This window comes from Oncorhynchus kisutch, linkage group LG10 (genome assembly GCF_002021735.2).
Source record: "Oncorhynchus kisutch isolate 150728-3 linkage group LG10, Okis_V2, whole genome shotgun sequence".
Classification (NCBI taxonomy): Eukaryota; Metazoa; Chordata; class Actinopteri; order Salmoniformes; family Salmonidae; genus Oncorhynchus; species Oncorhynchus kisutch.
Window position 1 is genome coordinate 60,103,016 of NC_034183.2, and position 20,274 is coordinate 60,123,289.

Consider the following 20,274-nt stretch of genomic DNA (forward strand, 5'->3'; position numbering starts at 1 on the left):
TGGTCCCTTTCGGTCAATTGTTGTGAATTTAGTGCGGTTTGCTTAACTTTGTGTGCAGTAAAAACACTCCAAAGGAACTCAGACCACTCAAATAAACTCCGAAGAGAACCTAACTGAGAGTTCAGTTCGCTTAAATTCCGTGGTCCGGTTCCCCTTTTTAGGGCAATGTGAACACAAAGCTCCACAGGTTCGCTTGTAATTAATCCCGCACCACACACTAACCTACCCTGCCATAGCCACTCACATTGCTGCCACAAAAGAAAGATAATAATGTTGGGCATGTTCGCGGAAAATACGTGTGCTGTTTTTGGAAATTGCTTAGCGACTGTCAAGGATGCACAGACATTCCAAAATATATGTGGAGTTTTTAGTTCAGATTATTTGTTTTGAATATGTAATATGTAGGCTAAAAGGGCTTCACAAACTGTTTGATCGATTGTGGGGTTTGAATAGCGTAGGAAGACAAAACTATACCTGGTAAGAATCACAACATAAAGTTCAAAATCTATTCTAGCTCTTAAAGGGGCAGTAGCCTACATTAGGTGTACATTTTCCAATTATAGCATTATTTAATCTGCATTTATTATTCTGCTATTTATTCTGTTACCAATCAAATGTGCATATTAATAGTATCTTCTGATTACACTTATTCTGTCTCACCTTTGAACTAAATGCTATCTATTAGCTTCCAAAATGTAAGTAGGTATATGGTAGAGTATATCTAGCTGTCCAATAACACATTCTGATGTGGAATGGCTTATCCTGCAGTTTGTAAAACCCACAGGGCACTGAGGGAATGTTGGAAAAAGATCTTGGTTCCTTTCTAAACATAGCAATGAGAATGCAAAGAGGATTTGGACCACAAAATAGGTGAAGTGAACTGGAAAAATAGTTCAAATCAATGCAAATTTTATTGGTCACATACACATGGTTAGCAGATGTTAATGTGAGTGTAGCGAAATGCTTGTGCTTCTAGTTCCAACAGTGCAGTAATATCTAACAAGTAATCTAACAATTCCCCAACAACTACCTAATGCACACAAATCTAAAGGGATGAAATAAGAATATGTACATATAAATATATGGATGAGCGATGGCCGAGCGGCATAGGCAAGATGCAATAGATGGTATAAGATACAGTATATACATATCAGATGAGTAATGTAAGATATGTAAACATTATTAAAGTGGCATTGTTTAAAGGGACTAGTGAGTCTCTATGTAGGCAGCAGCCTCTCTGAGTTAGTGATTGCTGTTTAGCAGTCTGATGGCCTTGAGATAGAAGTTGTTTTTCAGTCTCTCGGTCCCAGCTTTGATGCACCTGTACTGACCTCGCCTTCCGGATGGTAAGCGGGGTGAACAGGCAGTGAACAGGCAGCTGAGTCCTCATTCAAAGGCAAAGGCAGTGTGATTACAACGAGAACTGAGATCTAGCTCTTTAAACATTTTTTTCACTTTAAAGAGGACTGATATAGGTTATTTTAAAGAGGACTATATGTGAAAACCATAATAAGAGATTTCCACACCTGGATTGTGCAACATTTGCCCAATATTATTTTTTTTTTATTCAAGCACTGTCAAATTGATTGTTCATCATTGCTAGACAACCATTTCCAGGTCTTGCCATATATTTTCAAGTAGATTTAAGTCAAAACTGGAACATTCACTGTCTTCTTGGTAAGCAACTCCAGTGTAGATTTGGCTTGTTTTAGGTTATTGTCTTGCTGAAAGGTGAATTGTTGGAAAGCAGACTGAACCAGGTTTTCTTCTTGTATTTTGCCTGTGCTTAACTCCGTTCTGTTTATTTTTTATCCTGAAAAACTCCCCAGTCCTGAACGATTAGAAGCATACCCATAACATGATGCTGTCACGGGTAACTTGGTGCGTGAGGGAAGAATCAGGCGCAGAGAGCATATAGTTCCACAGGAAGACGTGCACTTTTAATATCGCACTGAGAATAATGCCCAGCAACACAGGGCGAGGAAAATGTGGACCAACCCAACACACAGGGTACCAGGTCCAGAGCACGAACACCGAAAAACATACACACGTAACATATGAGTAATCCCGCATGAAACAAGGGTGGGTAAACGTACTATAAATAAGGAAGCCCATCAAGCACACAAATAGACACAGGTGCAACTAATAAGACAAAACAAACAGACAACGAAAAAAGCTTTTCATTTTTTATTAATTTGTAAACATTTTCAAAAACATAATTCCACTTTGACATCGTGGGTATGGTGTGTAGGCCACTGACAAAACATCTACATTTGATCCATTTTAAAATTCAGACTGTAACACAATCACATGTGGGAAAAGTCAAGGGGTGTGAATACTTTCTGAAGGCACTGTATCTGTCTGGCTCTTCACCTTCTGTTTGTTTCCCTTTGGGCAGGTCTGGTTTCACTGAGTTATTCCTAGAACATTCCAACTTAACTGAGGTTACATAACTGAGATTGCATAAGGGATTTATATTCTCATCTGAGCTGAAATCTGAAGAGGTCATTACATACAACCAACTGTACAACTATACTCAAATAGTATACTCAAATAGTCCTAGATATGATTAGTATAATAAATGCATCACCCCACTATGCAGTTAAGAATGGGCTGATAGAAAGAAGAAGGGAGGAGAAAGAGAGAGGGAGGGCTGAGAAAGAGGGAGTAGGGGTAAACAGACGGGTGGGGGGAGAAGAGGTATAAAAGTATATAAGCCTTGCTATACAGAATAAAGAAATATCAACCAGAGAGAAAGACAGAGAGAGAGATTGTGAAAGAAACTTTACCAACAGAGTTGACACCATAACTACCTTCTTAGGGTAAGTACAACTATCTCATAGGTTTATAGCTACATAACAATATACTATCCACAATATACTAAAAACAAGATATACATTTGATATAGGTAACTTTGACTTAACTCTAACAGAAATCCCATAAAGGAGGTTAATGTTTAGGTGTAAATACTGGCTGTCACTTTTTGCAGCCGAGAATGAAGTGTAACTGTAAATAACAAAACAAACAGACTTTGATCCATTAAAATAGTAATACAGTGAGATGCATGGGTACAGCCTTCAGTTTGTTTGATGTTCTTCTGAGTGCTGAGTGAATAGGGGTCATTAGCCTGGTGGTGCAGTTTGGTGGGTGAGTAGCATCCTGCATGTGCCTTCCAGGTTGCAGACACGCATAAAAGGCTGCAGACGATGCTGTCAGCACCTCACTAACACAGACACACACACCCACTCCTTGATATCCTCGTAACCATTATGCCTGTAAGGTCTGTGAGCTCCCTCCCTGTGGGACAGCTGTACCCCATGCCTGGGGGGGGGGGGGGGGGTGACGTGTGCCGTTGGGTATGTAAAGGAGGGGCGTTGTACCAGGTTGTCATCCAAACCCTACAAACACAGGAGACGACAGAGAGGGTCTGCCATGGGGCACATGGATGTGGGTGAATGTGGGGGGGTTTGTTCGGAAGGTTGGGGTCTTGTTGACATCTGGGATGGCTATTTGTACAGGTGTCAGAAGCCTGGCAAGGTCACTGTGTGTGTGTGTGTGTGTGTGTGTGTGTGTGTGTGTGTTTGGTTTTCACCCAGACATAATGGGATCCGTCCAAAACATTGACTCAGGTTTGCCAAAAAAAACCTGGAAGCACCTGGATGATAATCAAGACTCTTGGAAGACTGTTCTAAAGACAGATGAGTCAAAAGTAAAACTTCTTGGACGACATGGGTGCTATTATGCCTGGAGAAAACCAAACACTGCATTCCACCTTACACCAACGGTCAAGCATAGTGGTGGTAGTGTGATGGTTTGGGGATGGATTGCTGCATCAGGACCTGAATGAATTGCCATAATAGAAGGAAACATGAATTCTGCTAAGTATCAGAGAATTCTACAGGAGAATGTCAGGCCTTCCGTCTGTGAGCAGAAGCTGTAGTGCAGCTGGGTCAACACACAATAACATCTACATGAACATGGCTAAAAAGTAACACATTTGAAGTTTTGGAATGGCCTACTCAAAGTCCAGACCTAATCCCAATTGAGATGTTGTGGCAGGACTTGAAACGAGCAGTTCATGGTTGAAAAGCAGTTAAAGCAGTTCTGCATGGAAGAGTGGGCCAAAATTCCTTCACAGTGGGGTGAGAGACTGATCAACAACTACAGGAAGCGTTTGGTTGGAGTCATTGCAGCTAAAAGTGGCACAACCAGTTGTTGAGTGTAAGGGGGCAATTACTTTTTTTACACAAGGGCACTGGGTGTTGCATAACTTTATTCATGAAATAAATGAAATATGAATGTAAATGTTTGGTTATTTGTTCACTCATGTTCCCTTTATCTACTATTAGGTTTTGGTTGAAGATCTGATAACATTCAGTAACATAAATATTCCAAAGTATAGAAAATGAGAAAGGGGTAAAGACATTTTCACACCCTCGTACGCCCATAGAAACCCTGTCTGTACTTCCTGTCTGTACATCACGAGGGACCTTCAAATCCAGTCACACAAAAATACCATTGGTTTTGGGAATTTGTTTTGACCTCTAATCTAGAAATACATACATGTATAGGCCTAGATATTACTATTTTTTGTTGACATTGAGAAATAGTGTGTAGTCAATGGATTTATGGCTGCGCTAACATGTACATGAACCCACATCCAGACCCATGTAGAATCTTTACCGCCAGTTCACTCGTTTTATAGCTCAGTCACAGTCCCTAACGTACAGTAACGTCATGCGCTCCCTCCATGCCTTCTTTCTCTCATGGTGGTGGTGGTATTATGACACATTTGAACATGTCTTCTCTCCAGCAGACCAAGAGACCGACAGACCGCCAGAGTGAGGATGAGGACTCTCCTCCAGTGTGTGGCCCTGTGTGTCACCATCTCTCTCTGTGTCTGCTACGGTACATTTCTACAAATCAACACTACGTCAATTCAGAATCTTTTTAGTAAACCTGGTGATCTACAGTCACAAATAACTTTCCCCTTCTTTTCCACAGATTCTCAAGAAAGCACGGAATCTTTTGAAGGTGATTGACCTTCAGATTCTTATGGCAGTAAAACATTCCCACACATTTGATGTATTATAAAAACACTATATTTGTATAGATTTTAAATTTTATTTCATCTGATTTAGAATTCCAGACTAACTAGGCCATTCGGTGAATTCAATATGATTTTGTCACTGAAATCTATATGCCCGCCCCTGTTGAGATGGGGGTAATTTCTTCTTATAAAATGGTTTAATTTAATTCCATTGCATTCCAGATGTGTTTGTCAGTCCATACCGAGCCAACTCATTCATCAACCCACAGAGTCCACAGAGGGGAAGTGCCTACAACACTCCATCAAGAGGCAGCACTTACAGGAGGTACCACACACATGATCACTGGCCTACACACAATACCCCATAATGTCAAAGCTGAAATGTCTTGAATCAATAACTATTCAACCCCTTGTTATGTTAAGCCAAAATAAGTTTAGGAGTAAAAATGTGCTAAAAAAGCCACATAATAAGTTGCACGGACTCACTCTGTGTGCAATAATAGGTTTTAACGTGATTTTTGATTGACTACCTCATCTCTTTACCTCACACATACAATTATTTGTAAGGTCCCTCAGTCGAGCAGTGAATTTCAAACCCAGATTCAACCACAAAGATCAGGGAGGTTTTCCAATGCCTCACAAAGAAGGGCACCTATTGGTAGATGTTGTTTTTCTGTTTTTAAAGCACACATTCAATATCCTTTGAGCATGGTGAAGTTATTAATTACACCTTGGATGGTGTATCAATACACACAGTCACTTCAAAAGATACAGGCGTCCTTCCTAACTCAGTTGCCGGAGAGGAAGGAAACTGCTCAGGGATTTCACAATGAGGCCAATGGTAACTTTAAAACAATGGCTGTGATAGGAGTAACTGAGGATGGATCAACAACATTGTAATTACTCCACAATACTAACCTAATTGACAAAGTGAAAAGAAGGACAGGACCCTGTACAGAATACAAATATTCCAAAACATGCATCATGTTTGCAAGGCACTAAAGCAATACTGAAAAACAAAACAATTAACTTTCTGTCCTGAATACATAGTGTTATGTTTGGGGCAAATCCAATACAACACATTACTGAGTACCACTCTCTGTATTTTCAAGTATAGTGGTGGCTGCATCATGTTATGGGTATGCATGTAATCGTTAAGGACTGGGGAGTTTTTCAGGATAAAACATTTACGGAATGGAGCTAAGCACAGTAAAAAAAATCCTAGAGGAAAACCTGCTTCCGTCTGCTTTCCACCAGACACTGAGAGATTATTTCACCTTTCAGCAGGACAATAACTTAAAACACAAGGCCAAATCTACACTGGAGTTGCTTACCAAGAAGACAGTGAATGTTCCTGAGTGACCATGTTTTGGCTCAAGGATGTGAATGCTTATGTAAATTGATATTTTTGTATTTAAATGCCAATATATTTGCTAACATTTCTAAAAACATGTTTTTAGAAAAAATATCAATTTAAACCATTTAGAATTCTGTCTGTAGCACAACACAATGTGTAAAAAGTCAAGGAATATGAATACTTTCTGGAGGCACTGTAGGCCTCTGTGTTCTTTGTTTACCTGTGTTTCATAATGGTTGACTGTGATTGTAGTTGACTTGTGTCTGTGTTTCAGAACAATGAAGTCTCCAGCGGAGAGGCGCTCGGAGACATGTGAGGACTACTCTCCCTGTCGCTTCTTGGCCCATCGCTATGGTTACCAGCTGGCCTATCAGAGATATTTTAGAGCCAGGAATCCAGGCACGACGGGGAGCCGTGGATTCTGAGTCCCTGTCCATCTTATCATAGCAATTATTCCTGCTATTGATTTGCTGTACGCTCATTCAACACACTCTGACATTACGTAACAGGATATTGGTTCGGTGATGTAACAGTAAAAGAGATGTGACAAATATATGAAAACATATCAGTAAATCAATTACGAATATAGTGAGCAATATTTATATAATTCAAGCTCCATTTATTGTATAACTTTATAGCCTACTCACAATCACCACACCCTCAAAGAAGAACTGCTTTCAGAAATCTGTGTTTGTGAAGATTAGCTTCACACCCACCTCCATTGTTCCCTTTTTCCATCCACACTAAGACAACAGTCTCTGTCCAACCCATATGTATTTATATGTATTAAAAAGTGTTTTTGAAGAGTTTCTTACATTCATTGTCTAAATCCTATGGTGTCACGATATTCCTCAGAGGGGCTTAGTAACCTTACTTGTGGGCTATAGAATTCCACCTCATTTGGTTCCACGTGTTACCAAATTTCAGCTGAATAGTATTTTGAATGGGGAGCAGATGTGTGAACGCTAGTAGCTGTCCCAGTTTGACCAGTGTGGTAGCAACAAATCAGAAAAATGTAGTGTGGAAAAAATAAAGGCTAAGGGAAGCTACATTTTTGCACCAGCATGACAATGTTTGCACCTGTTTTTAAACTGTAAGTGTAAATGATGTTCAAAGTCAGTTACTATCTGTTTATCCAATAGTTATCCCATAGTTTGTATGGCCTCATCTTCCACTTTTGGGATGTAAATGTATATATTTTTGGTCGTTTTTTCCCTAACTTTTGTAAATGGGAGCATCAATGGTATCAATAGAAAATGTTAATTTCCAGGTCACATACAAAAATAAGTAGTCAGCTGGTCACTGTTTTTGTAGACAAGACGCAGCTCCTTGCCCTACCATAAAAACCAGAGGTCATCTGAACACAGTGAATGTCAGTCTCTAGAAGACGAGAGAGAAACAAGCAGGACACTGGATCTGATCATGGCACACCCACGAACAGTGGTGTAAAGTACTTAAATAAACATATTTTCAAGTACTACTTAAGTCGTTTTTTGGGGTATCTGTACTTTACTTGACTATTTATATTTTTGACAACTTTTACTTCACTACATTCCTAAAGATAATATTGTACTTTCTACTCCATACATTTCCCCTGACAACCCAAAGTCCTCCCTACATTTTGAATGATTAGCAAAATTGTCAAATTCAGGCACTTATCAAGAGAACACATGGCCATCCCTACTGCCTATGGTCTGGCGGACTCACTAAACACAAATGCATCTTTTGTAAATAATGTGTGAGTGTTGGAGTGTGCCCCTGGCTATCCGTATATTGTAAAAACAAGAACATGGTGCCGTGAGCTTTGCTTATTATAAGGAATTTTAAATTATTTATACTTTTACTTTGATACTTAAATATATTTTAGCAATTCAATTTATTTTTGATACTTAAGTACATTTAAAACCAAATACTTTTAGACTTTTACTCAAGTAGTATTTTACTGGGTGACTTTCACTTTTACTTGCGTAACTTCCTATTAAGGTATCTATACTTTTACTCCAGTGTGATAATTGGGTACTTTTCTCACCACTTCCCAGGAACGGGCAAACACATTGATGCTTTTTTTGTGATTCTGCAGAACCAAAATGTTCATAATTAAGGCTTCGCTAGGATAGATTTCTGAACTTTGTCCCTACATGGAGGAACGACACCAGCACTGACCCAGACGCTGAAATTGCACCCCGCAATTTGGGGCCACTTCAGCGGCCCAGAAGTCCGCCTTGGAAAGAAACTGAGAGAGCAAAATATAGAGGGAAATTTCCCTTAAGAGTTGAGGTTTTTACATAACGCTACATTCTGCAATGCTGTCAAGCAATAATGTGCTACTTAATTAAGAAGTTGAACATGAGTGGGGAAAAGGTAACGACTAATAGAATAGAATGGAACAGAATATAATAGAATGGAGCAGAATAGAATAGAATGAAGCAGAATAGAAAATAATGGAGCAGAATAGAATCGAATGAAGCAGAATAGAAAATAACGGAGCAGAATAGAATGGAGCCGAATAGAATATAATTTTGTTCTACTTCAGTAGATGAACAATGTATGTGTTTTAGTTATTATATGCTTATCAATGCTCCATACAGGCACTGGATATTCCCGTCCATGTGTATTACTGGTGAATGAATACACAATCAACAATCAATCGAAAAATTGCTTTCAGTTTCTTCATATAGGAAATCACTGTGGTTTGTTATAAAAAAAAGCAAACCTCTGATCAAAAGTCTGTCACAAAATGACGGGTGGCGTTTTCTCTTCTTGTTCAAATAGTATCATCTGGTTTTATCAACCAGTGGTTAGTTAGTGGTTTGAATAGGATGTCGTGTGGGCATGCTGTAAAACTCGGACCTCTTGAGGTTGTCTGGTGGTACTGCACATTTAAAGGAGCGTTGTCTTTATACAGTGGGGTCTGAAATTATTGACACCCTTGATAAAGATGAGCGAAAATGACTGTATAAAATAAATAATTCAAATATTGAGCTGTATTCTATGCAAAAAAAATTGGGACATTTTCATTCTCTATTTTCATGTCATCCAACAAATGTAGACGCCTGGAGTTTGCTAAACAGCGTTGGCACTTGTATTGGAATCAGTGCTATGGTCAGATGACATGAAAATAGAGCTCTTTGGCCACGTACACCAGTGGTGGGTTTGGCGTAAAATTGAGAATGCATAAGCAGAAAAGAACCCCATACCAACTGTAAAATATGGTGATGGATCTTGAATGTTATGGGCTATTTTGCTTCCACTGGTCCTGGGGCCCTTGCTCAGGTCAACGTCATCATGAACTTTACCCAAGCACACGTCAACATCCACAAAGAAAGGGTTAATTGGCAACAAAATCAACATTTTGGAATGGCCATCTCAGTCTCTAAACTTGAAATCCATAGAAAACCTGTGGTTTAAATAGAAGAGGGCAGTCTATAAGCACAGATGAAGGATATCAAGGATCTGGAAGGATTATGTATGGAGGAATGGTCTAAGATCCCTCCCAATATGTTTTCCAACTCATAAAATAAAATGCCTCATTGCCATTATCCTAGTAAGGTGAGGTATTGAAAGGTATTGAAAACAGGGATGTCAATAGTTTTAACCCCTAACTTTTTGAGAAAAAAAGTATTACTTTAAACAAAATCTCTTTCTCTGAAGAATTGTATTAGCATTGGTGTAAAGTACTTAAGTTAAAAAAACTTTAAAGTACTACTTAAGCAGTTGTTGTGGGTATCTGTACTTTACTTTACTATTTACATTTTTGACAACTTTTACTTTTACTACAGTCCCAAGGAAAATTATGTAATTTTTACTCCATATATTTCCCCTGACACCCTAAAGTACTTGTTACATTTCAAATGCGCAGCAGGACAGGAAAATTTTCCAATTCACACACTTATCAAGAAAAAAAACCTGGTCCTCCCTACTGCATCTGATCTGGCAGACTCACTAAACACACATGCTATGTTTGTAAATTATGTCTGAGTGTTGGAGTGTGCCCCTAGCTATCCGTAAAAAAATCTAAATAGTGCCGTCTGGTTTGCTTCATATATAAGGAATGTGAAATTATTCATACTTTTACTTTTGATACTTAAGTATATTTTAGCAATTACATTTACTTTTGATACTTAAGTATATTTCAAACCAAATACTTTTAGACTTTTACTAAAGTAGTATTTTACAGGATGACTTTCACTTTTACTTTAGTCATTTTTTATTAAGGTATCAAGTACTCAAGTATTACAATTAGGTACTTTTTCCACCACTGTCTATTAGTATAAGATAATAGCGTTTCCACATTTTTTGAGCAACAATTTAACTCAGTAATATGATCAAGGGTGTACATTTCAGCCCCCACTGTGGGTGTGGGAGTTATTAGACACATGTACATATGTTTTTACAGTTAAGTATAAAAGGTGGAACACTATTTTTTCATGGGGTTTTTAAAAAATCTTGTTTTTTTAAAGCATGACCTCACCAAAAAATATGATGAAGCATAAATGTAGAATGTTTTTTCGAATGTTTAGAATATATGCAAAATTATTTGAGAATTCAGGGTGTGTGTGTGTGTGTGTGTGTGTGTGTGTGTGTGTGTGTGTGTGTATGTGTGTGTGTGTGTGTATCTGTTTACTCGTGCCAGTGTACATTTGCTGTTGTTGTGGGTGTATGATACATGATTCCTCAACCAATCACAAACTCAAGATATTGTGAGGGTCATAACTATAAACTGAGTGTGTGTTCATGTACTGGTGAGAAAGACAAGCAAGACAGAACAGTCTAAATCTCATACTTGTTGATCGTCCTGATCGTGAACCAACAGCAAAGAGGAAGATGAAGACCTTGGCCATCCTTGTCCTCTGTGCTCTGGCATGTGTGTGCCACTCTATTGGAGGTAAGAGCAGAGATAGAGCGACAGCGTTAGTCAAGGTTTTGCACCTGTGCAAAATGTGCAACTATTTTTTGAATTTCAGCATAAATGGAATGAGGAAAATAATCAAATAAATAATGAAACTTCATATAAATGTTCAAATAAAACATGTAAACAATTTATAATGTTGTAGTTGTGTTTTCAGATCGAGATGATTAATCATGTACAATACTGTTTCCTCTCTACACAGACTCCTCTACCTCCACTGCCTCAAAGCCTGCTAGTGAGAAAAGAGTGGGTAAGAAACAACACTAGGATAATTAGTACCAGAATGGCAGGGGTCTGATTGTGTGTACTGTAATGTTGATGACCAGTCGTAGATGCACTGAACATGGTTATTCTAAGTGCAGTGGGATTACACTTGTTTAAATTTCTCTCGTTTTAAAAAGTGAATATGTTCTATGACCTTACAGGTGTGTTTGTTAAGAAGGACCTGGCCTCCACTTTGGTGCGACAGAAGAGAGCCAGCACTGCCCTTGCAGACTTGTCCCTGACTCAGCTGGAGAGGTACAGTACTGCTCTGTTGTCCCCTGTCTGTCATCTGATAGCCTGGCACACAAGGTTGTTTTCTACAAGGTGCCGAAAGTGTTCCACAGGGATGCTGGCCCATGTTGACTCCAATGCTTCCCACAGTTGTGTGAAGTTGACTGGATGTAATTTGGTTGGTGGACCATTCTTAATACAAACTGGAAACTATTGACTGTGAAAAACCCAACAGTGTTGTCATTCTTGACACAAACCGGTGCACCTGGTACCCTGTTCAAAGGCACTTAAATCTTTTGTCTTGCCCATTCACCCTCTGAATGGAACACATACAGTACACAATACATGTCTCAAGGCTTAAAAATCCCTCTTTAACGTGTCTCTTCCCCTTCATCTACACTGACTGAAGTGGCTTTGACAAGTGACATCAATAAGAGATCATAGCTCTCACCTGGTCAGTCTATATCATGGAAAGAGCAGGTGTTCTTAATGTTTTGTACACTCAGTGTATGTGTTTTGCTGTTAATCAATGTTTGTATGGGAACAAGCATCATTTCCACTTCATTTAAGAATCATTTAAGATGAAATGTGCTGAAATATTCAGGGAATTTCCTGTTGTTATCATGGAGTGAAATGTTCATTATATAAGCCTCTTTCTTCACACTGGATAATATCCAGATTTTCATCTGGGTTTTTTTCTTCCCCCTTTCTTCTTCCCCCTTTCTTCTTTCACCTCTTCCTCTTATTTTATGGAAACTGCCCAACCCCTTCATTCCCAGTCTGAGGGAGGTGTGTGAGCTTAACTACTGGTGTGAGAACCTGATGGACACAGCTGGGATCATTGCTGCCTACACCGAATTCTATGGACCAATCCCATACTAGATGTCAACCCACTCCACAAACCAACTTCTATTCTGCATGGCTTTTTGGAGAGAAATAGGTGTAATGTTCTGAGGATGAAACATCTGAATAAATATAAATAAATCTAAGTATTAATTGATACGGTGTTAGAGGGAGAGCGAGAGCAAAATAGAGAAAGGGGACATTGAGAAGTTATTAAAATAACTATTTGGTAATATTCTGTAGTGTAGTATGGTCAATAAAATTATCTAAACAATGTGTCTTTCATCAAATTATTTCATATTACATAACAATATTCTAACAATGTTATAACATGATACATTGTGCGAGATCTGTCATTTCCTAAAGGGAACAACTGAGAAACAGATTAGGCTACACACTTAACGGAGACCTGAAGAAATGACCTCTGTGGTATCAAAGGCTGGTAAAGACCTTGATACAAAAATTGTGGAGAAACTATAGTGGAGCAAAAAGTTCCATTGGCTTGACATTACTGACTTTGTTTCCATATATTGAAAGAGCAAAGTTACATGTACAGATCTTCAGCACCTTCATGAATATAAAAATATATATATGACAGCTGAAAATATTTAGACTACGTTGAATGTGATATTGCACGAACAAACATATCTATCTACCTGTGGTGCCTCTGTCAAAACAAAGACACGTTCAAATGCATAAATGATCCCAAGGCTGGGGCATTTAACTTGGTCATCCCTGTCAATAATGTTCGTATTTATGTAAGGTCATCTTGCCTTAAGATTGGTGTAACCTGGCTATTCTACCCCAAAAAATATGTATAATGCAATGCAAAAGGCACTCACTCACCTGCAAGAGAACTTGGTTGAAGCGTAGGCTATTCGTAACAGTAACAGTAGCAGTAGCAAAGGTTGCAGGTTCACCCAAAACTGCAGACATGAAGCAAAGACTTGAGTGCAAAACTGCAGTCTACTAGGTCAGCCACTGGGGGGTTTGAGCGTATTTTGTTTGACCTTCTTTTTTGGCGTTTCCGGTTTATCTCACACGAGACTTCCGCCCTAGCTCGCGGCATTCAAAACATGGTGGACTGCATCAATTAGCCAAAAGCGTTTATGTCAGTGTGATCTAAAAGGGTATCACATACATTAGTTTGATACAGGCAACGACATTTATAGTTGACCATTTACCCGATTGGAAAGTAAGAGAGGGGAAAGGCACACTGCCCACAGTTTCACGTGGATAAAGGTAGAATCAATTCAAGTTGGCTTTCTCGTTACCTGTTCATCGAGCTAGTTGACTGGCTAATTTAGCTAGCTAACGTTATGCTGATGTGAAACCTGCAGACTTTGGTGATATAGCTACCGTTGGTTACAACATTTGCTAACGAACTATTTAACATTTCAGTAAATTAATATTGGCGAGTATTTGCATCATCTATAGCTAGCTAACATTATAACTTGTACAGCGTTGCTAGCTAATTTAGCTAACGTTGGTTGTTAGTTGGGACTAGTTAACGTATACTTCTGACTAGCTGCTATTCAACCAATAATTGTCTTGTGACATTGTGCTGGGAGACGAACTTGTATGTACAAGTATGTTTCTCAGCACAATGTCAAAAGGCAATTCATTATTGGTTTAATCGCAGCGAGAGTGAAAGTTATTTATAATAAGGACCTCTCTGAAATGGAAATGGATGGCCCTCCTAGAGCAAAATATATTTGACCTAAACTCTCCCCGAACGCAAAAAATGAGTGACCCTCCCCTATAGCCAAAATAATAATCAAAACAAAGTGGATAGTAGAGAACATGTCTAGCGTTTACTCACTTCTTGGACAGACCAGAGCCTTAAAGATGAATATTTTTTAAATTACAGGCTAAGAATGAACATATGCCTGTGTTCATCTCATCATATTTCTCCAATGCCAAATCAATGTGTCTTGTTTGCAATGAAACTGCCCCTGTTTGCAAGTAATACAATCTGAGACCTCATTAGGAATCTGAGCATGGTGCTTTCCAAAGTTAGGCCTAACTTATCACCCCAGACAGCGTACACCTACCGACGCAGAAAAATGGAAGCTTTAACTGCTCGCTACTCTTCTTCCGTAGCTCAACCCAACGAGAGGTCAGAAGTGTTTACCTAAAAGCTGTCTGGTTTTAAACATCTTATATTGTATAGGAAGTGAATAACTTAATCAATTGATAGTGACATAATTAGATTACTTCCCAAGCAAAGGACATTTGTGTGTGTTTTATGCTAGAAACAATGATATTCCCATATGCATCGGAGTCACGTCTTTCCTGGGTATTTTACAGCTTGTTTCTAGCATAAAGCATCGCGGACCAAAGCGCTGTTATAGATCACTTTATATAATCAGATTTGTTTAGTCTTTTCTGCCATTTTGTTCAATAAAAAGCTGGCTTATGGCATACCATCTCATACCCCATCAATTCGAGTCTTGGTTTTAACTTAGCCTACCTCTGTGTCAGTGAAGTGCTGTTATTTAAAGAGTGGATGGGGGGAATTGACCAACAAATGTATTGACATAGCAGCCTATAGCCTAAGTGAGTCTGCCAAACATGTAGGCCTACCTCTTATTTCTTAAATAGGCTCCAACACAAAGCCCTCTTGTTGTTAGTAAACTAATTAAAATTAAGAATGTTGAAATTAATTATGGCTACTTGAATTTGCCTACTTTCAGCACAATGAGCTGTCCATTTTCCGATTGATTGTGCCGCTGCTTCGTTTCAGCACCACATTGTAAGTTACTCAAATCTGGCTTATTGTGAGGTCAATAACTCTGATAAATAGGCTTACATCATCATTAACCAAATCAATTATAGTAGTAGCAAGCTATAAAAGTTGACCTCCGGTCCTCCTCATCTTCGCGCTCTCCTTCTCAAACTTAACTGAACATAGGCTATAGCAGTGTTTCCCAACCCAGGTCCTCTAATACTCCCAACAGTACACCATTTTGTTGTGGCCCTTAACAAACACACCTCATTGAGGGCTTGATGATTAGTTGACAAGTATATTCAGGTGTGCTTGTCCAGGGTTACAATAGAAATGTGTACTGTTGGGGGTACCGGAGGACCAGGGTTGGGAAACACTGTTCATCCGTAAGAGTGCATTTTTTTGGAAGAAGCCCCTGACTCTCCCTCTGAACTGCCACCATAGGCCTACATAGCACAGCCATTGGTTAGGAATCACACAAAATGTTTTTGATCGGCAAGAGCAGAGCAGGCAGGGGCTCATGGTTGGAATATCCATTGCAGGGTGTAATGCAGCCTTTTTATTTACACCATCCCAGCAGCTGTCTTAGAAATATAACATATAGATTTTTATTTTCAGTTGATACTGTATCTTCCCTGGCAGGGTGAAGGAGACGCGCCATCACCATGGGGCGACGTTCGACCTCCTCCACCAAGAGTGGGAAGTTCATGAACCCCACCGACCAGGCCAGTAAGTAACGTCATCCCCTTTCCGTCGTCATGACTGCTCACATCATACGTTCACCTCAACTTGAGCATGAACACATCAGTGGACACCCATTGTTACTTAATCTTCAGGGGATCCCATGTATGTGAAAGGAAAATCATTTCAGTGTCTTATTGAGCTCAGCAGCACTATGAACAATAGTAAATGCATCAACGTAGAGGAACTGTCAGGTAACAGGTTCTACATCAAACTTAATGCGGTGCCTTTTCCTCTTCAGGGAAGGAGGCCAGGAAACGGGAGCTGAAGAAGGTAAGACCTTGGCTGACAATTTGAATGTCAATGACAGGTTGACTTTGTATTCTGTCTATAAAACTCACTGTGCTCTTCTTTGCTGCGCCACAGAACAAGAAGCAGAGGATGATGGTGAGAACAGCTGTACTGAAGATGAAGGACCCCAGACAGATCATCAAAGACATGGAGAAGCTGGATGAAATGGGTGAGCCATTGCAAACGGGTTTTAAACAAGGTTGTGCGTTTATTTGTCTTCCAAAAGGATCTTGCTAATAATTTTATTCTCTCCTGTTCACATCTGTTCTGTATCTGTTTTTTTTTCTGTGCCAGAGTTCAACCCTGTGCAGCAGCCACTGCTGAATGAGAAGGTGCTGAGGGACAAGAGGAAGAAGCTACGGGAGACATTTGAGCGCATCGTACGTTTGTACGAAAGAGAGAACCCAGACACTTACAAGGAGCTACGCAAACTGGAGCTGGACTATGAGAGCAATCGCGGCAAGCTGTCACTCTACTTCGACTCAGTCAAGGTGTGTATGCTATGCTGATGAACATGTATGAATTGCACAGATAAACCGAGCAGTGCTGAGATCATGTCATAATTGTTGCTGTTGTTCACTACTCACGCTTTCTCTTCCTCGCTCTGTCAACTAGAATGCTGAACTGGTGGAGGTGGATAGCATCCCACTCCCAGAGATGCCCCACGCTCCTTCCAGCATCCTGATCCAGGACATCCCCCTGCCTGGGGCCCAGCCTCCCTCCATCCTGAAGAAGGGCTCCTCGTTTAGGTGGGCAGTCCCCTGAATTTACAGTGCTGTCTCGGTATCATTCCTGTGGACCATACCACAACCCTACCAGCTGCTCTGTAATATCTCTCTTTCTCAGTAAGGGGATCAGTGCCTCCATGTCTGCAGCGGTGGCAGGCGTCCCTCGGTTACCCCCTGGTAGGAAACCCCCGGGTCCCCCACCTGGCCCCCCACCGTCTCAGGTCCTGGCCCTGTACGCCTCACGTAGGGCCCAGTTTGCAGCAGATGCAGGTACTGCACACACACCTCATCTCACTACTGCATGTTTGCACATGGGATCAGGAGGAATAAATATGCTTCATTCTACTTTCTCATCCAAATCCACCTTTCTCTGCCTACAACCAGATCCATCCAACCAGGCCTCTGACATGGAGAAAGCCATGGACACTATGCTGATGGGAGGAGAGAGGGACAGTGGGAGCGAGAGCGATGGAGACGATGGTGAGGAAGACGACAGCGACTCTGAAGAGGACAGTGAAGGAGATAGGGATGAAGGAGGCGAGGTTGACAAGAGGATGATGGTGGACCGGCAGGAGGACGATAGAGAGAAGGGCAGAGAGGAAGACAGAGGGGACAGACATGCAGGTGAGAGGCGGAGCTTTGTCCGCATATGTGCTTGCTTGATCACCCCAAGTGTGTTGGGTTCTGTCTTCAAGTCTGCACTGCTTGGTGTTGTGATATGGCGTTTTACACGAGGTTGTGTGATATGTTTTGCAGGACGCAGTGTGCGGTTTGCAGACATGCCCCCCTCAGCACCCAGGGAGAAGAGCAAGAAGAAGAGGATTGTGAAGAAGAAAAAGGCCATCACTCCACTGCAGGCTATGATGCTTAGGATGGCAGGTACTGTGTCTTCTTCAGTCTGCACACAACACCACTACCACACTTGAGCAGGACTTGTGATGCAGATGAATGATTGGCTTGTTGACACTATTTTGGAGAATGACCTTTAAAGAGATTTGTATTCGCTGGAGGATGATTTCTCCATGGGAACTGGGTTATACTTTCTTCCTTCATCCCTTTCTCACTCATCCCCCTTTATTATTTGTCTACAGGGCAGTCCATCCCTGAAGACGAAGAGGAGGAAGAGGAAGTTGAGGAAGAGTACACGGACTCTGACGACTCAGACATTGAGGATAGGGGACCACCAGGTGACAACCAATCTCATCTTATACCCAATCAGCGCATGCCTCCACCCTCTGGACCAATGGGAGGACAGCAACCACCTCTACACATGCAGGGTCCACCAGGGACAGGGCCTCCACCGTTGGGACCACCCCCAGCTCCTCCAATGAGGCCTCCTGGTCCGCCCTCTGGCCTGCCTCCCGGCCCTCCACCCGGTTAGTTGGTTTTATGTGTAGTAATGATTGGAGTACAGTGTCATCTTGTGTGACGTTGCTTCATTACTATCAAATGACTTAAACAAAGCACTATGATGTGATATGTCATATGATATGTCTTGTTTGTCATCCTAAGGTGCTCCCCCGTTTTTGAGGCCGCCTGGTATGCTAGGTGGTCCAAGGGGACCGATGCCCCGGCTACTGCCCCCTGGACCCCCACCAGGTCGTCCCCCTGGCCCTCCCCCAGGCCCCCCTCCAGGCCTCCCTCCTGGTCCTCCACCCCGGGGACCCCCACCCAGACTGCCTCCCCCAGCTCCCCCAGGTATGTGTGGATGCGTGGATGTATTTTTTTGCCTTTAATTGGAATTACATATGACTTTATCCCTTCTCCTTAAACACAGGTCATTGTCAAAACATACACAAAAAATGTAACATAACTACAGTTCAGCAGTACCCAAAGTTAACAGTAATAAAAATATATGTCAACATGGCACATACCTCAAGCTAAAATGAATGTAAAATAAAGCCCATGCTTTGGGCTGCAAAGCATGGGAATAAAGCAGGATTTCCCCCCACTCTAATCTCTTCTCGCTTTCTGTAGGCATCCCCCCTCCACCACGATCTGGCCCCCCGCGCCAACTCGCCCCTCCCCTCTCTCTTTTCCCCCCGCCGCTTAACTCCAACGTACTCAGCGCTCCCCCCAGCATCGTCCACCGCCAGAAACCCGGCTCCAACCCAGATGGCTCCCATAGCAACCCCAATGCCTCCATGCTGCCCCCTCCTTCCATGCCTATGTCCATGCGCCCAGGGATGCAAATGCCCCCTCCCCCTGGGACAAGTGCCCCGCCGTCGGGCGCAAACCCCACCAGCCACCACCATGCACCAACCATCGAGAAGCGGGCCAACATCACCTCTATCTCAGCCGGAGGCAGCAATCTGGCAACAGGCCAGGGGAGTGGCGGAGCCACCATCTCAGCCAAACCCCAGATCATCAACCCCAAGACAGAGGTCACCCGCTTCGTGCCCACTGCGCTGAGGGTGCGCAGAGATAAAGGGGCCAGGAGCGGAGGAGGGCCTATGGAAAAGAGAGGAAGAAGAGATGAAAGGGTGGGAGGCCAGAAGCAGCAGTCGATGGTTGCCCCCATGGGATCGACCAACCCTACTCAGATGGGCCCAGTCTCTCAGCCCAACATGAAGACCAAGGACCAGATGTATGAGGCCTTCATGAGGGAGATGGAGGGACTCCTCTGAGACTGACAGGGGCTGCGGGGTGAAAAGGGTGGGTGTGTTGAGAAGGAATGAACAGTAGGGGTCATGAAGAATGTGTTAGTGATACCAGCAAGCAGATGCTGTTCAGAAACACATTGGTTCCTCTAAATGAAGCGGAAAGGCTTTGTTTTTCACAATGAGACAAGAATCTCCTCCCTACCAACTTACTGTACATGGCTATGATAATTTGGCTCAATCTTTGTGAAAAAGCTAGTGTTTTTTATGACTGTCAAATGTTTATTTTATTGTTGTACTGAGAAATGTGATGGATTTCAAAGAAAGAAAGGGGGTGTTTGTAGGAAAATCAAAATGAGTGTGTATATGCTTGTCTGAAATGGTTAGACCTGCAACTAAATAAATACTTAAACTCAATTAACTATTTTCAGTCCAATCATTTTTTAAACATATTTTCATAAGTCAGACTACAAATTAATAAACCACCATGATGAACAGGCTCATTCAGCAGGATGCAACGTTTTGGATCATT

General features: G+C 41.4%; 3 protein-coding genes across 6 annotated transcripts; all 3 read left to right on the forward strand.

The window, feature by feature from the left end:
* The first annotated feature begins 2,697 nt into the window (after positions 1-2,697).
* Positions 2,698-7,887, forward strand: LOC109898626 (matrix Gla protein). Of its 2 annotated transcripts, none has more exons than XM_020493668.2 (5): positions 2,698-2,822; positions 4,814-4,908; positions 5,005-5,034; positions 5,273-5,375; positions 6,682-7,887. In XM_020493668.2, exons 2-5 carry the CDS (start codon positions 4,848-4,850, stop codon positions 6,830-6,832), a joined length of 345 nt encoding a protein of 114 aa, XP_020349257.1. In that variant the 5' UTR covers positions 2,698-2,822; positions 4,814-4,847; the 3' UTR covers positions 6,833-7,887. The 2 variants fall into 2 exon arrangements, with proteins under 2 accessions (XP_020349257.1, XP_020349256.1); XM_020493667.2 differs by having other exon boundaries at positions 4,817-4,908.
* A 3,236-nt stretch (positions 7,888-11,123) lies between these two features.
* Positions 11,124-12,930, forward strand: LOC109898628 (osteocalcin). Its single transcript, XM_031834375.1, has 4 exons — positions 11,124-11,292; positions 11,519-11,566; positions 11,742-11,835; positions 12,591-12,930. The coding sequence occupies exons 1-4, from the start codon at positions 11,232-11,234 to the stop codon at positions 12,691-12,693; spliced, it is 306 nt and encodes a 101-aa protein (XP_031690235.1). The 5' UTR covers positions 11,124-11,231; the 3' UTR covers positions 12,694-12,930.
* Positions 12,931-13,692: 762 nt separating this feature from the next.
* Positions 13,693-19,931, forward strand: LOC109897364 (WW domain-binding protein 11-like). Of its 3 annotated transcripts, none has more exons than XM_031834377.1 (12): positions 13,693-13,896; positions 16,025-16,111; positions 16,365-16,396; positions 16,490-16,583; positions 16,709-16,905; positions 17,030-17,163; positions 17,261-17,412; positions 17,527-17,766; positions 17,899-18,021; positions 18,234-18,518; positions 18,655-18,840; positions 19,120-19,931. In XM_031834377.1, exons 2-12 carry the CDS (start codon positions 16,048-16,050, stop codon positions 19,767-19,769), a joined length of 2,157 nt encoding a protein of 718 aa, XP_031690237.1. In that variant the 5' UTR covers positions 13,693-13,896; positions 16,025-16,047; the 3' UTR covers positions 19,770-19,931. The 3 variants fall into 3 exon arrangements, with proteins under 3 accessions (XP_031690237.1, XP_031690238.1, XP_031690236.1); XM_031834378.1 differs by having other exon boundaries at positions 13,696-13,896; positions 16,001-16,111; XM_031834376.1 differs by having other exon boundaries at positions 13,697-13,896; positions 16,001-16,111; positions 17,261-17,766.
* The last annotated feature ends 343 nt before the right edge of the window (positions 19,932-20,274 follow it).

Excerpts from the sequence above, each read along its gene's own strand:
- LOC109897364 (XM_031834376.1), top strand. The coding sequence starts at position 16,048 with ATGGGGCGACGTTCGACCTCCTCCACCAAGAGTGGGAAGTTCATGAAC. Across the intron at positions 18,022-18,233 it reads TATGATGCTTAGGATGGCAG|GGCAGTCCATCCCTGAAGAC; the intron begins GTACTGTGTCTT and ends ATTTGTCTACAG. Across the intron at positions 18,519-18,654 it reads GCCTCCCGGCCCTCCACCCG|GTGCTCCCCCGTTTTTGAGG; the intron begins GTTAGTTGGTTT and ends TGTCATCCTAAG.
- LOC109898626 (XM_020493668.2), top strand. The coding sequence starts at position 4,848 with ATGAGGACTCTCCTCCAGTGTGTGGCCCTGTGTGTCACCATCTCTCTC. Across the intron at positions 4,909-5,004 it reads CTCTCTCTGTGTCTGCTACG|ATTCTCAAGAAAGCACGGAA; the intron begins GTACATTTCTAC and ends TCTTTTCCACAG. Across the intron at positions 5,035-5,272 it reads AAGCACGGAATCTTTTGAAG|ATGTGTTTGTCAGTCCATAC; the intron begins GTGATTGACCTT and ends ATTGCATTCCAG.
- LOC109898628 (XM_031834375.1), top strand. The coding sequence starts at position 11,232 with ATGAAGACCTTGGCCATCCTTGTCCTCTGTGCTCTGGCATGTGTGTGC. Across the intron at positions 11,567-11,741 it reads TGCTAGTGAGAAAAGAGTGG|GTGTGTTTGTTAAGAAGGAC; the intron begins GTAAGAAACAAC and ends ATGACCTTACAG. Across the intron at positions 11,836-12,590 it reads TCCCTGACTCAGCTGGAGAG|TCTGAGGGAGGTGTGTGAGC; the intron begins GTACAGTACTGC and ends CTTCATTCCCAG.